Raw genomic sequence first — 14,301 nt, 5'->3', positions numbered from 1 at the left:
ATAGATCAATGACCTCCCATCTGGTAATAGTAATCCGAAGGTCATTAGGAAAAAATGGGGAGTCAGCTTTCAATAATAAGTCACCGACACTGTAGCGAAGTTGTCAGTAACAACAGGGAAAGACAGCCAGTCTCGTTATGAGTTATTGATGTCGTTTTCCTGAACAATTTCTTGGCATAGAGTTATTTGTTGTTGTGGTCTTCAGTCCGAAGACTGGTTTGATGCAACTTTCCATGCTGAGCGAGCTTCTACATCCCCGAATAAGTACTCTGGCGTACATCCTTCTGAATCTGCTTACTGTATTCGCCTCTTGGTCTCCCTTTACCATTTTTACCCCCTCACACCTCCCTTCACACTAAGTTGGTGATCCCTTGATGTCTCAGAATGTGTCCTATCAATTGTCCCTTCTTTGGTTCAAGTTACGTCACAAATTTCTTGTCTCCCCAATTTTATTCAGTACCTCCATTATCGTTACGTGATCCACTCATCTAACCTGCAATATTCTTCTGTAGCACCACTTTTCGAAAGTTCCCGTTCTTTTTTGTCTGAACTGTTCATCATCGTTCGCAGCTCGTGGTCATGCGGTAGCGTTCTCGCTTCCCGCGCCTGGGTTCCCGTGTTCGATTCCCGGCGGGGTCAGGGATTTTCTCTGCTGCGTGATGACTGGGTGTTGTGTGATGTCCTTAGGTCAGTTAGGTTTAAGTAGTTCTAAGTTCTCAGGGGACTGATGACCATAGATGTTAAGTCCCATAGTGTTCAGAGCAATTTCTTTTTGTTCATTATCCACGTTTCGCTTGCATCGATGGGTACACTCCAGACAAACTCTTTCAGAAAAGACTTTCTAATTCTTAAATCTATATTCGATGTCAACAAATTTCTCTTACTCACAAATTCTTTTCTTGCCACTGCCAGTCTACATTTTATATCCTCTCTGCTTCCATCATCATCAGTTATTTTGCTGTACCAATAGCCAAAATCATCTACTATTTTAAGTGTATCGTTTTCTAATCCAATTGCTTTAGCATCACCTGATTTAATTTGACTTCATTCCATTATCTTTGTTTATTTTTGTTGATATTCACCTTGTATCCTTCTTTCAAGACAATGTCCATTCTGTTCAACTGATCTTCCAAGTCGTTTGCTGTCTGACAGAATTACAAAGTCATTGGCACACCTAAAAGCTTTTATTTCTTTTCCCTCAAGTTTAACTGCTACTTCAAATTCTTCTTTGGTTTCGGTTACCGCTTGTTCATTGTACAGACTGAATAATACCGGGGATAAGCTACAATCCAGTCCTTTCTCAACTACAGGTTCCTTTCCATGCGCCTCCACCATTATAACTGCTGTCTGCTTTCTGCAGAAGTTGCTAATAGCCTTTCGCTCTCCTACCTTCAGAATTTCAGAGAAAGTATTCCAGTCAGCATTGTCAAAAGCTTTCGCTGAAGCTACAAATGCTATAAACGTAGGTCTGTCTTTCCTTAATCTATCTTCTAAGAGAAGTGGTAAGATCAATACTGCCTCCCACGTTCCTACATTTCTGCGGAATCCAAACGGATCTTCCCCGAGGTCCGCTTCTATCAGTTTTTCCATTCTCCTGTAAGGAACTGGTGTTAACATCTTGCAACCATGACTCATTAAACTGAAAGCTTGGTACTTTTTACGCCTGTCAGTAACTGCCTTCGTTAGAGTAGTGGTGTATGCCGAGGTACTCCCGTGGCTTGCATCATCGTCATATCTGTCACTGGTAGTGCGTATGTGTGACCAGGTCGAATGTCAGCTCCGTCCCAGTGACATTATCCGGGTACCAATGACCAGTTACAACAGTTGTGGACCACCTTGCCAAAGGAGAGGATACAACGGATTGATGGTACCCTCCCCAACCGAATCAGTGCAGGAGTCCGGATCAGAGAGGGTGCAACTTCATACTGATAAGTCGCTTCATACTGCCATATTTCGTAAATTTGATTGGATTTCGTAATTACTGCAGAAAAATTACGTACCGTTTCAACCCATTAGGATTAATTTTGTTTCCTCATTAATTTCCTGGTGCTTCACTTTTCCTTGTCACGCATAGTATATAGAGAAGGATCACCGTCACGAAGTTTCATGGTGGCTTGTTAATGTTTCTTTGTTTTTCTTATTCGCGATCATCATTTAAAGTTTGTATTTGTAGTTTCCTTAATCTTCATTTTATATTATACTACAAATGTAATTTAAAGGTGAGTCGTAGGAGGTAGACTGAGCATGGGTTGGAAAATGTGGTGTAGACGAGAAGCGGCCGCACTCACAGCGGACGTGCAGCGTCCGGCAGTCGTGCAGCTGCTCGCTGACCTCTGGCGGCGGAAGCAGGATGTTGGCAGCCCTGCAGCACAGTTGCCGTCCAGAGTCGTCAGCCACAGGAGACAGTGACAGGGTACTCGTCGTCACGTTGCCGTCCCCACTCGTCTGGAACCAGACACAAAGGACTGAATATAATACAGGTACATCTCGAAAGTAAGCTGCCAGTGGCAAGCTTGAGGGTCTGCCAGAGAATGAAACTGCGTTCCTCGCGGAGTAAGCACGCTAACGTGTCCGATTTCTTTTAACAGAAAGAACCTGAACACTCAACTCTTTATCTCTCACCTCTAGAATGAAACGGTAGTGTCCACCGGGAAAATTATACTGCAAAAAATCATTAGTATCGATTCAGATGTTGATTTACGTGTGCTTGGGCCATACACAGTGGCATCCTCTGGTATGAAGCACATAGCCTTTTTTTTGTTTTTTCTGTTTTGAAGGAAAGAAGTTACAATCAAAGTGGGACATTATCATTTCTCATCCAGTAATTTCCTAGCATGCATCTAGGGTACGATTAGCATCGCGATGTACATCTGTTTATCATTTACAAAACGCTTAGTGTTTACTATCAAATAAGTATTTACAACGAAAAACCCACTGTAGAACATCAGATCATATTTTCAGTCCTCTTCCACGGATGTAAAAGTAGACCTGTAAATTGTGTCATCCGGTACTAAAAATTTAGTATGTCTCGAAGTTGTACTCTAATTGTTAAACAACATATTACAGTTCGATACTGAACGAATACTAAATGAATTACGTAATAATATAAGCACAGAACTGTAATGCTAGGCGGAAGAGAGTGTTAGGCTTCATTTTACTACGGATTAATCAGCTGAAATTGCCCGTTGTGTTTTCGAACGCGCTAAATGCTGGTAACAAGAAGATCAACACGTACCGACAGGAAATACAATCTGCTACATAAGTTTCTCGGTCTTATTGTATGTGTGTTTTGTCTTTGAATTTAGCCAACTATAAAACAAGAATTATTGTAAAATACGTTGTTGTGGGTTAACAATTTCCTCCATCGACCTCCTCAATTATGACTGACATAATTATTCTAAACAAACCACGCCAAGTTGTAAAAAGTAGTTGCATAAATTATTACATATTTGTATGAGCATTTATTATAGATTTGAGCTAAATGTATAAATAACATGTGCTGGGGTATTTTATAATGTGTTTGTAGATAAAGGCCAACACAGTGCTTAACCATGTTATTTTTATATTTTTGTGTCTTCCATTACATAGCTTTTCCAGCTGTGCTATGCCACTCTGTATTTGGAAGCTTTTTGTCATTGGTTATTGGCATAAAACCAGTGAGTACAAAAATTATGTTTGCCTTTATACCTACAGGATAGATCAGTAATTCAGGAAGAGTTTCTGATTACGATGTAAAAACTAAGTTCTATTTTCGTTATTAGCCATGATCCACACATTCGTTTAAGGTTCGTTTGAAGCCGTCAGTGTATATAAGATGATGACATCAATGATAGGGTCAGTACTTTAAGACTCTTCTCTCGATCAGTAACTGAAATCGTAGCGAAGATGTACTTTATAGCGATTATTAGATTTCTTGTAATCGGTAATGTAAAAATTCTTATTGGTAAGAACTATCATTTTATAGAATTTCCGTATCCTGTAATTGTGTTGTTCCTCTGACCACGGAAGAGACGATTACTTAATGTTCTTGCAACTCGTGTTTTACTTGGATAATATTTACCTCCCTGTAACTGTGTTTGTAGATATAAAGCGACGTCGCTGTTTAAAGTCAGCAGGTGAAGGTTGAAGTTCGCGTTGATCCCGCGCGTAAGAAGCCGCTTCTGTCTGCAACGTGCCCAAATTCTTTGTAATAAATTTCAACACAATACATTGCCGTGGTGTAGTACATACCGATTCTTGTGAGTGTTATGTAGATGATAGGGTGTGTTACTCTCCATATTTTGTAATGATGTAATTGCATTCACAGATTTCTGATTACTCAGTGCATCAGGATTGCCTTCTTAACATTGATGCTCTTTCCCACGGACGAAAAGCGACAAGTCATCCTTGTGCCGTACCCACGTTACGAGTTGTTGTGGGGACAGCACCTACTGTGTACAATGACGCTTGAAGCACCAGTTATAAGGGGGGTGTATAAACAGTTGGCTCCTAAGTTAACTACCCTGTCAGTTGGTGAAATCTCTCAGAAGGACGACTGCGAAAGACTGTTATCTTCGATTTTGTGTCTGACAAAGAGTGATTTAATAATCAGTAATACTAAATAGGGAACACTTCCAAATGTTCTGAAAAATTATAATTTATGGGTCACTAATCAGCTTTCGGTTTCTTACAACATCGTTACGTGGCAACTGAATGTAGAAAAGAGAAAAGATGGCCTGCTACTTATAAAAGTTTACGTACGAATGTAACGCATTTTTATGCAGATCATAAGTAGTTACTTTAACTAAAAGAGGAAGCACAAAGATTTTTGTGTGTAGATGCATTTAACAACTAATGAAAAACAGAACTCAGTTTACTATTTTAATACATTTTAATAATACTAGTTAAATATTATAAGTTCAACTTTATTTTTCATCAGTTGTTAAATGTGTCTCCCCACAAAAAAACTTTGTTTCTTTTTTAAATTAACATAACTATCTATGCGTGACATAAAAACTGTAATACTTTCCTTTGCAAATACTCTACATGTCACCATTTGTGTATTTTTGTATCTTCTGGGTAAGTAATTTCTATGCAATTCGCACGTCATATTATTTGTGACTGCGAGATTCAACTGTCAGCTGACGATGGCCCAAGAAGCCACATGCTGGTTCGTGGCCAAATAAATATAATTGTCAAGAACCGTAGGAATTGTTCCTCATTTAACAGTTTTAAGATGTTCTGCCAACCACCGACAGGAAATTCAGTAATGTTTATATTCCTTATTTCATATCTTTATCATGTTCTGCCAACCACCGACGGGGAATTCTGTTAACGTTTATAATTACTTTTGAATTTTTTTTTCTTCTTCTTTCTTTCATTCAAAGTGTTGTGTGGACTCAATTTTGAAGTATAATTCTCATAAAAGTGGCTCGTGTCAACGTAAAATTATCACAGATGCAACTGCTGAAAAGAAACCCAGTTTACCATATTGACAATAAACTGACACTACAGAATTATATAGTCATTCTGCGTGCATATTTAAATAACCACAAACAACTGTAATGTAAGCAGCCTCTTCAGAACACTCGCAATTATATGAAAGTCTCTTTTTGCCTCCTACTGCTACTTTAAAATGAACATTTAGTAGTGCACTGATACGTACCAACAATCCGCTCATGAACAATTCAGGCACGTTTATAATTAATCTTGCACGCTATCATTCATCTGTCAGATTGGACAATACCATTAATGTGATACTGACAGCAGAACGAACCGGAAGATATGCGACTGGCAAGTAGTAACAAAGAGGATGGTTTTGACCAAACGTTCGTTGCTAGAGAGAGGGCCCACGAAAGACGAGTGATCGTTGGACAATGAAACCTTGTGGAAACATTTGTAAGGACATGAGAAGAGTAAGAACGAATAACTCATTGAAAGAAACACATTTTAATTTCCGCATCCGTTAGTTGCGTACCTCGCTTACGTTACAGGTTATAAACGTTGCTCAAAGTGACGGCCATCTGCACCCACGATAGCCTATAATCGCACCAGGGATTGCTTTACTGCTGCTCAAGGCATCTCATGCGGGGTGTTGGCTACCTCCCGCAGTACAAATGGTTCAAATGGCTCTGAGCACCATGGGACTTAACATCTATGGTCATCAGTCCCCTAGAACTTAGAACTACTTAAACCTAACTAACCTAAGGACAGCACACAACACCCAGCCATCACGAGGCAGAGAAAATCCCTGACCCCGCCGGGAATTCCCGCAGTACACTCATCTTCAGTGTCCAATGTATGTTAGTGTCCCTTCAGGTAACCCCACCTTCCCGATTAAAAGTCTTGTGATCTGGGAGGCCACATGGTTGGAAATAATCGATCCATGGATCCGTTTCCGAATCATGTTCTTCCACTCCGGTGCGGAAAGAGGAGCTTTCCGTATTCTCTTAATGCGTCGATACTCGCTAAGAACAGCAGCACTAATGCTATCGTTTTGATAAAACAGCTTTAGAGTAAGCCCTGCATACGTTGGCCAGACCCATGTTGACATCCGCAATGCACACTTCTGTAACGAACATTGATGCTTGTGTTTCAACCCTACGTCGCCACACCAATACTTCGTCTAATGGCAAGTGATGACGCTATCACTGTTAACTACGCAAATCGTACAGCGTACAGTCTGAACATCATTCCTGTAAATTGTTTTACGTCTACACTGGCTCAAGTAGCGTATGTGGCAGCTGATCATTATAAATTATACGTAATCGTGTTGGAAGTCAGATTTGGAAGTAGGAGATATCTGTAGAGATTGCATGAGAGCTCCTAACAATTCTTTCCACCAATCTGTCGTCTTCTCAAGTTGCGTCCCCAGCGCAGAAGACCAGAAGACAGCTCGTCGGTCGTGAGATCTTCTTCGACGGAGGCTGCTACGCTCTCATCTCGAACTCTGTTTGGTTTTTTTTTTTTTTTTTTTTTTTTTTGTAGGCGACACCTCTCATTAATGTATCCTGTTTATTTTATTTTAAAATATCACTCTTTACGCTGTCCTCTACAACACTCGACATACCTTTCTTAATAGTACGGTAACTTTTCTGCCAACTTCCGATACAGAGTACGACATGTCCGTCCGAAACAGAGATACACGCCCGGCTCTGAAGAACACCCGAAACAGTGTGACCAGCGTAGCCGAAGTACTTCGTGTCCCAGGCGCGCCAAAGGGACCCGAAGGTGTCCGAAGCACTTCGGTTGTAATATCATTACTCTTTTGTTTCTCAAAGCTAGTGAAATTTAATAAACAAAAACTGTAGACTCGCAAGGTGACCGTGAGAGATTGTCATATTGAAAACTGGGTTCAATACAATGAAAAGTATATAAATAATTAATAAGAGAAGTTAGGCGTTTTGGCGCCTAACACCCGAATGTGTCGACCAATCAGAAGCAAGTCCAGTACAATTGGCGGACTCTCCCTCGGGAATGGTACATACTGTAGCATTTGCTGCTTATACCTCACTCCACTTTTGTACCATATGATACCTCACGAATATCAAGCTGCATCAAGGCGAGCTTCTAGCAAGATAAAATACTGGCGGCGACAGCCAGGAATATCACACCATTAACACATACGAATGTAGCATACTGCGAATACATTGAGTAAGACACTTTATTGTATGATAACAAAATTGCAGAACAATCACTGGTAGCAGTTAATTCCATAAGATATCTACGAGTATTCGTACAGAACGATCTGACGTATAACGAAAACATAGAATTAATCGTGAGTCAGGCAGGCACAAGTCTGAGGTCCACTGAAAAAGTCTTCAGCAAATGTAGTTCATCAAAAAAAGAAAGTAGCTTACGAAACACTCATTCGATCAATACTTTAATACTTCTAATCAGTTTGGGACCCGTACCATACAGGACTGTTAGAGGAAATAGAATCCAAAGAAGATCAGCACAGTTCGTTACATGTTCATAAGGTATGGACGAAATCGTCACAGACATGCACAGGCAGCTCCAGTGGCATACGCTGCAAGATAGGCAGTCTGCATCACGTTATGGTCTGCTGTTCACGTCACGAGAGTGTTCATTCCTAGAAGAGTGGACGAATGTACTGCTTTATTCTTCTGATATCTCGCGGAAAGTGTATTAAGATAAAATGAGGGAGAATCGAGCCCATGCGCTGCTGGAACAGAAAAACGTGAAAGTGACACAGTACACCAAGCGCCCTTCGCCTCACACACCTTATAGTGGCTTGCGGAGTATAGATGTAAGAATATATGTAAAAAATATAATTATAACCACCCTGTGTGTTACCGTTAGTGTAGTTTACAGGCTTTGCGTTGTGCCATATTTTACCTGCAGCTCTTTTCATTATTTACGTTTGAATGCCAGTTGCCTCGACAGAGTGTAATAAAAGTTGGTGTCAGTTGACGGAATCTCTGTGGTTGGACAGGTCGAAAACTTTGGGTCCAAATGGGAACGCGTAGGGGTGGCTTGTTAAAGTGAACAATTTAATGATGTCCTTTGGCACAAAGAGCCATACCGCTGATGATAATTACTATCCAGAAGAGATTAAACTGAAAGTGTGAAGAGAAAAAAATATTGAGAAATGTCCCGGGCTACAGAGTCCACTTTCTTAGCTGAATGGTTAGTACGGCTGAGTATCATGCAGAGAACCGGGTTCGATTCCCCGTACTACGAGTCGATCTTTCCTTGGTAGGATGACTAGTACGGGGTGCACACAGCCGCGTGAGGCCAACTGAGAAGTTACTCAGCAGATGGGTACAGTTGCAGGAAGAATGTTCATGTCCGACTGTATGCTGGTTCAAAAATGAGTCTGAGCACTATGGGACTTAACATCTGAGGTCATCAGCCCCTAGAACTTACAACTACTTAAACCTAACTAACCTAAGGACATCACACACATCCATGTCCGAGGCAGGATTCGAACCTGCTGCCGCAGCGGTCGCACGGTTTCAGACTGAAGCGCCTAGAACCGCGAGACCACCGCGGCCGGCCGTTATGTAAAAAGGTACATAGTTATCAGAATGCATCTCCACCACAGCGGCCGGCTCTGTATGCTGGTAATCTCTGGATAGCAACGTCAACAATTTGTCAACAATTTTTCAGTTTTGTATATTTCTGGAAAAATACGAATATCATGTAGTAACAGTTCAACACTTAACTGTGTGGCTGCGGTGTCAATACGTCACTGCGCAGCGCGCCTGCACGCTAGTTGGACAGTGTTACCGACGGCTGCGCTGGTGCTCGCGGACGGCCGTTCGCACACTCGTTGTCTTTAAAACATTTTAAGAAAAACTTTGAATAGTATGATATCGATCATCAAAGTAAATACCGTGCTGTGGTTTTAAAGGAATTCTTTCTGAAATTCATGAGTGAATCTTGGAGGAACTCGGAGTTGTAGAATATCATACACTATGTCTTCAACTGCGTATCATTCAGAATTCTGTATTCGTGAAACTGAAAGATGCTGAAAATCGTAAAAAAGCTGTCATTGCAGGTGGAAATATCAGGAAACCCATGCACCTTTACCGATTTATTAGTAATCTTGATGTGGTGCATGCAGTTTAAGGAATCCGGAATATTAAAGTTTACATTGTATCTTTTGAATGCTCAAACGAGTTAATGTGGTGGTATCTTAAAAAGAACGGGAGCGCTTAGAAAATGATAAATGCTCTGGCACTTTCTGATATCAAATAACAGTGGTGTTCTAAACGGTCGAGTGGAATTAAAAGGCACAATCCGTATCATCCGTTAATTGCGGCAAATCGAGAGTTTATAACGCACAGTGGGCAACAGCAATAATGTTCCATTTATCACTCTGCTGACCACGTGCGTACTAATTTTACTAAAAGGGTACCGCAGCAGCTCTCCACAGGAGGGTACGATAATTTAGTGGTCACAAGTGACATTCCCAGTAGTTAAGCGGAAGTAGCGAACTTGATAGTGAAGCGCAATACACAGCCGCCAGTTACCACGACAGTGGCTGTGGTGCACGAGCATTTAAACCTGCACACGAAATGGAAACGGTAATATAGAACAATAAACAGAAAGTGAACAAACCACACGACCCTCAGTAAAGAGCCATCTGTTGTTGCAAGCGTTACAGAAGCTCACTCCAAGGCCAAGGAATTTCGTCCAATGAATCACAAACATATTCTAAAGTAGAAAAAAGAGAAAACTGGGCAAAGTAAGACTTTTATGAATCGGAAACACAGATGCAAGGTAGCGTTATCTCCGAAACTGACATGTCCCAAACGAGTACGTCAATCGAAAATACAACGGACAAGCCGCTTAGAAAAAGGCAAAACGCTTAGTCACAAACTGTATGCTCTCCGAAATGAGACCCCTGACCAGCCTGTTACAGAAGCTTGTTAAAGATGTCACCCACGAACAGCCTTCTAAGGAATCAAATCAAATTCTATCAGGCAAATGAAAGAATGGAGATCCCCATCGGACAAAAGGGAGAAGGCCGATATGCTAAGAAACATGTACAAGCACTTAATCTCGACATGATTCAGTCATTCAGTTCCAGTGATGACAGAAGTGTGAAACCAATGAATTGTGGAGACGACATGGACGATGATGTGTCCGCATTGCCACAAACAATAAATGGCTGACAGACACAGCTTCTGGAATATTCTCACTTTTAAGACAAGATATCCATTGTTACTAAGATAGTTCCCTTAACAACTTGTTAGCGATATAGCTTTTGTACAAGATATTAAAAGTAATGTAATTAATCAAATAGTTGAGTTCACTGTAATTACTACTAAAAGACTAAAACTGGCATCACTACTATAACATAACGCAACATTGAAATAAACAGTGCATATTTTTGGCCCTGTGGACGTGGAATCATTGATCCATTCATGATGTAACCCATGTCAACGTTTATTCTCTATCCGGTAGTGAAAACGAAGCTAATACAAGCCTTTTTACTTTTTCAAGCTCTTTGGCAGTTACTTAATAGAAATAATAATAAATACGTCGTCGGTGGCGATTTTAACTGCTTAGTTAGCGAAGATGATCAGAAATCGCATCCAAACAAGTGTAATGAACTTAAATCACTGGTTGATATTTACCATCTTGAAGTCACTTGGCGGATTTTGAAACCCGACAGAATCGAGCCTACTTATTTTTACGCTAATGGACATACCAGACTTGATAGCAGAAATTTGCCATAATCAATCCTAGCTCAAACAGAAATTAAACAAAACCGGTAATTTCTCCGATCACTATAACTACACCTGCCTGGTTGAATTCGCGTTAGAGACAAGAAAAGCATTTGGAAGCTAAACATTAGACATTATGAAGATCACATGTTGATACAAGATCTATTAGTCGCGTGACAACAGCTACGTAAAAAGGAGTTCCACGACAAAAGCACGTTGGATTAGTGGTTCACACAAGCTAAGCCTGTTGTTAGACATTTATTAATCAACTATAGTGCCGAGAAAGCCCAGTGGTTCCTACCATCCTCATAGTTTTGCCAGAGTTGTTCGCAAGATCTCGTCAGCAAAACTTTCATGTGATATCCGAAAGAAAACTGTAAGAAGACAATGTGAAAGAACCTATTTCAATATACCACTTAGACAGGGAACGTAAGACAGGCAGAAACTGTTTTACAAGAGACTTAACGGCCAGAAAACAATCGATGAGAATGAATTCAGAACTGAAAACCGAAATCATCATCCAGTATACAAATGTACACAGGGAAAGCGGCATCAACCCATGACACATAAAGATTGTATTTCCTATGCAAAAACAACATACATAGAAAGCAGCGATTTTAATAATGGATTCAAAATGCTTTCGATAGGGTTAGTCATAAATATCGGGAAATAGGGCCTTTGTCACCCAGTTCACGTATGCAATACCGAAAATTCTGGGCAATGCTGCATCAAAAGTCGTCATTAATGGTAGACCTGCGCAATGACATAAACAAAGTATTGTATGTAACATATATTGTACACATGAAGAGACACTTTGGATTCGAAGATATCAGAAAACTGTTTTTCTATGCCTTTACTCATTCTATGTATTTTTATGTAGTTATTAGTTGTGGTGCGCCCTAAAACATTTACGGGTGCGCCCTGTGATATGTTAGAAAAATATATGGCCAAACATGAAAGAATATATAGCTATTCAATTTTATCCATTTCACGAAAGGTATAGTACGGAACGAGTTTTTAACTTTTATCGAATGGTTCAGTTTGGTTAAGGAAATACGGTGACTTATTCTCCTTGTAGTGTCGACAGTGTTCGCAACGTTTCTCTCCTCCATTTGCTGCTAATCTTAGCTCTCTAACAGTAGCGGCTATTTGGGAACTGGGCAATGGTGTGCCGAAAGGATAGGCTAAACATGGTTGGCGGTGGCGTGTTTGTTGCTGTTAGAAGTAGTTTAACTTGTCACGAAATTGAAGTAGAGACTTCCTGTGGGTAAGTATGGGCAGAGGTCATTGTTGCCAACCGGAATAATATAATAATAACTTACCGACCTCCGAATTCAGATGATACAGTTGTTGAAAAGTTCAAAAAAAACTTGAGTTTGATTTCAAACACGTACCAGACACACGGGATAATAGTTGGTGATGACTTTAATTTACCCTCGATATGTTGGCGGAAATACAAGTTCCATTCCGGAGGTACGCATAAAATGTCATCCGAAATTGTGCTAAACGCAGTCTCTGAAAATTATTTCGAGCAGTTAGTTCATTAATAACGAGCATCAAAACCGATTCAGGGATTAGTAAACACAGGGTCTGTCGTAGCGATATTGAGTATTGTAATCCCCAAATCCTCGAAAAATATACCTATTCAAAAAAGCAGAGAAAAATACACTTGACGCCTTCCTGAGAGACAATCTCCATACATTCAATTTTAGTAGTATAAGTGTAGACCAGATGTGGCTTAAATTCAAAGAAATAGTATCGGCAGAAATTGAGAGAAGTATACCAAATAAATTAACAAACGACGGAGCTGATACTCCTTGGTACACAAAACGGGTTAGAACACCGTTGGAGAAACAACGAAACAAGCATGCCAAATTTAAACGGACGCAAAATCCTCAAGATTAGAGGTCTTTTACAGAAGCTCGAAATTTAGCGCGGATGTGAATGCGAGGTGCTATAACAGTTTCCACAACTAAAATTGTCTCGAAACCTGGCAGAAAATCCAAAGAGATTCTGGTCGCATGTGAAGAATGTTAGCGGCAAAAAACAATCAATGTCTTCTCTGCGCGATAGCAATAGAGATACTATCGAAGACAGTGCTGCCAAAGCACAGTTACTAAACACAGCCTTCTGAAATGCCTTCACAAAAGAAGTCGAAGTAAATATTCCAGAGTTCGAATCGAGAACAGCTGCCAACATGAGTAACGTAGAAGTAAATATCCTCGGAGTAATGAAGCAACTTAAATCACGTAATAAAAGCTAGTCTTCTGATCCAGACTGTATACCAATTAGGTTCCTTTCGGACTATGCTGATTCATTAGCTCCATACTCAACAATCATTTACAACCGTTCGCTCGACGAAAGATTCGTACCCATAGATTGGAAAGTTGCACAGGTCACACCAGTATTCGAGAAAGGTAGTAGGAGTAATCCACTAAATCACATGCCCTTATCGTTAACGTCGATATGCAGCAGGATTTTGGAACATATGTTCAGGCATTACGAATTACCTCGAAGAAAACGGTCTATTGACACACAGTCAACGTAGGTTTAGAAAACATCGTTCCTGTGAAACACAACTAGCTCTTTATTCACATGAAGTGTTGAGTGTTATTGACAAGGGATTTTAAATAGGTTCCGTATTTCTGGATTTCCGGAAGGCTTTTCACACTGTACCACACAAGCGGCTCGTTGTGAAATTGTGTGCTTATGGAATATCGTCTCAGTTATGTGATTGGATTTGTGATTTGCTATCAGAGAGGTCGCAGTTCGTAGTTATTGACGGAAAGTCATCGAGTAAAACAAAAGTGATTTCTGCGTTCCCCAAGGTAGTGTTACAGGCCCTTTGCTGATCCGTATCTATATAAACGATTTGGGAGACAATCTGAGCAGCTGTCTTGGGTTGTCTGCAGACGACACTGTCGTTTACCGATTAATGAAGCCATCAGAAGATCAAAGCAAACTGCAAAACGATTTAGAAAAAAAAACTGAATGTTGAAAAAGTGGCAGTTGACCCTAAATAACGAAAAGTGTGAGGTCATCCACATGAACGCTAAAGGGAACTCGTTGAGCGTCGGTTACACGATAAATCCGTCTAATCTAAAAGCCGTCAATTCAACTAAAT

At 40.4% G+C, this 14,301-nt stretch overlaps 1 protein-coding gene across 1 annotated transcript in view; it reads right to left on the bottom strand.

The window, feature by feature from the left end:
* The window catches only part of LOC126453417 (neural cell adhesion molecule 2-like), a 581,048-nt gene that overhangs the window by 256,299 nt on the left and 310,448 nt on the right, over window positions 1–14,301 (bottom strand). Inside the window, exon 3 of the mRNA XM_050091127.1 lies at window positions 2,289–2,445. Coding sequence (XP_049947084.1) covers window positions 2,289–2,445 — 157 coding nt within the window. The remainder of the gene's footprint in view (window positions 1–2,288; window positions 2,446–14,301) is intronic.

The sequence above is a fragment of the Schistocerca serialis genome, chromosome 1 (genome assembly GCF_023864345.2).
Source record: "Schistocerca serialis cubense isolate TAMUIC-IGC-003099 chromosome 1, iqSchSeri2.2, whole genome shotgun sequence".
In the NCBI taxonomy this organism is placed as follows: domain Eukaryota; kingdom Metazoa; phylum Arthropoda; class Insecta; order Orthoptera; family Acrididae; genus Schistocerca; species Schistocerca serialis.
Note: the sequence above shows the minus strand (reverse complement) of the source record. Positions and strands in the feature narration are given on the sequence as shown.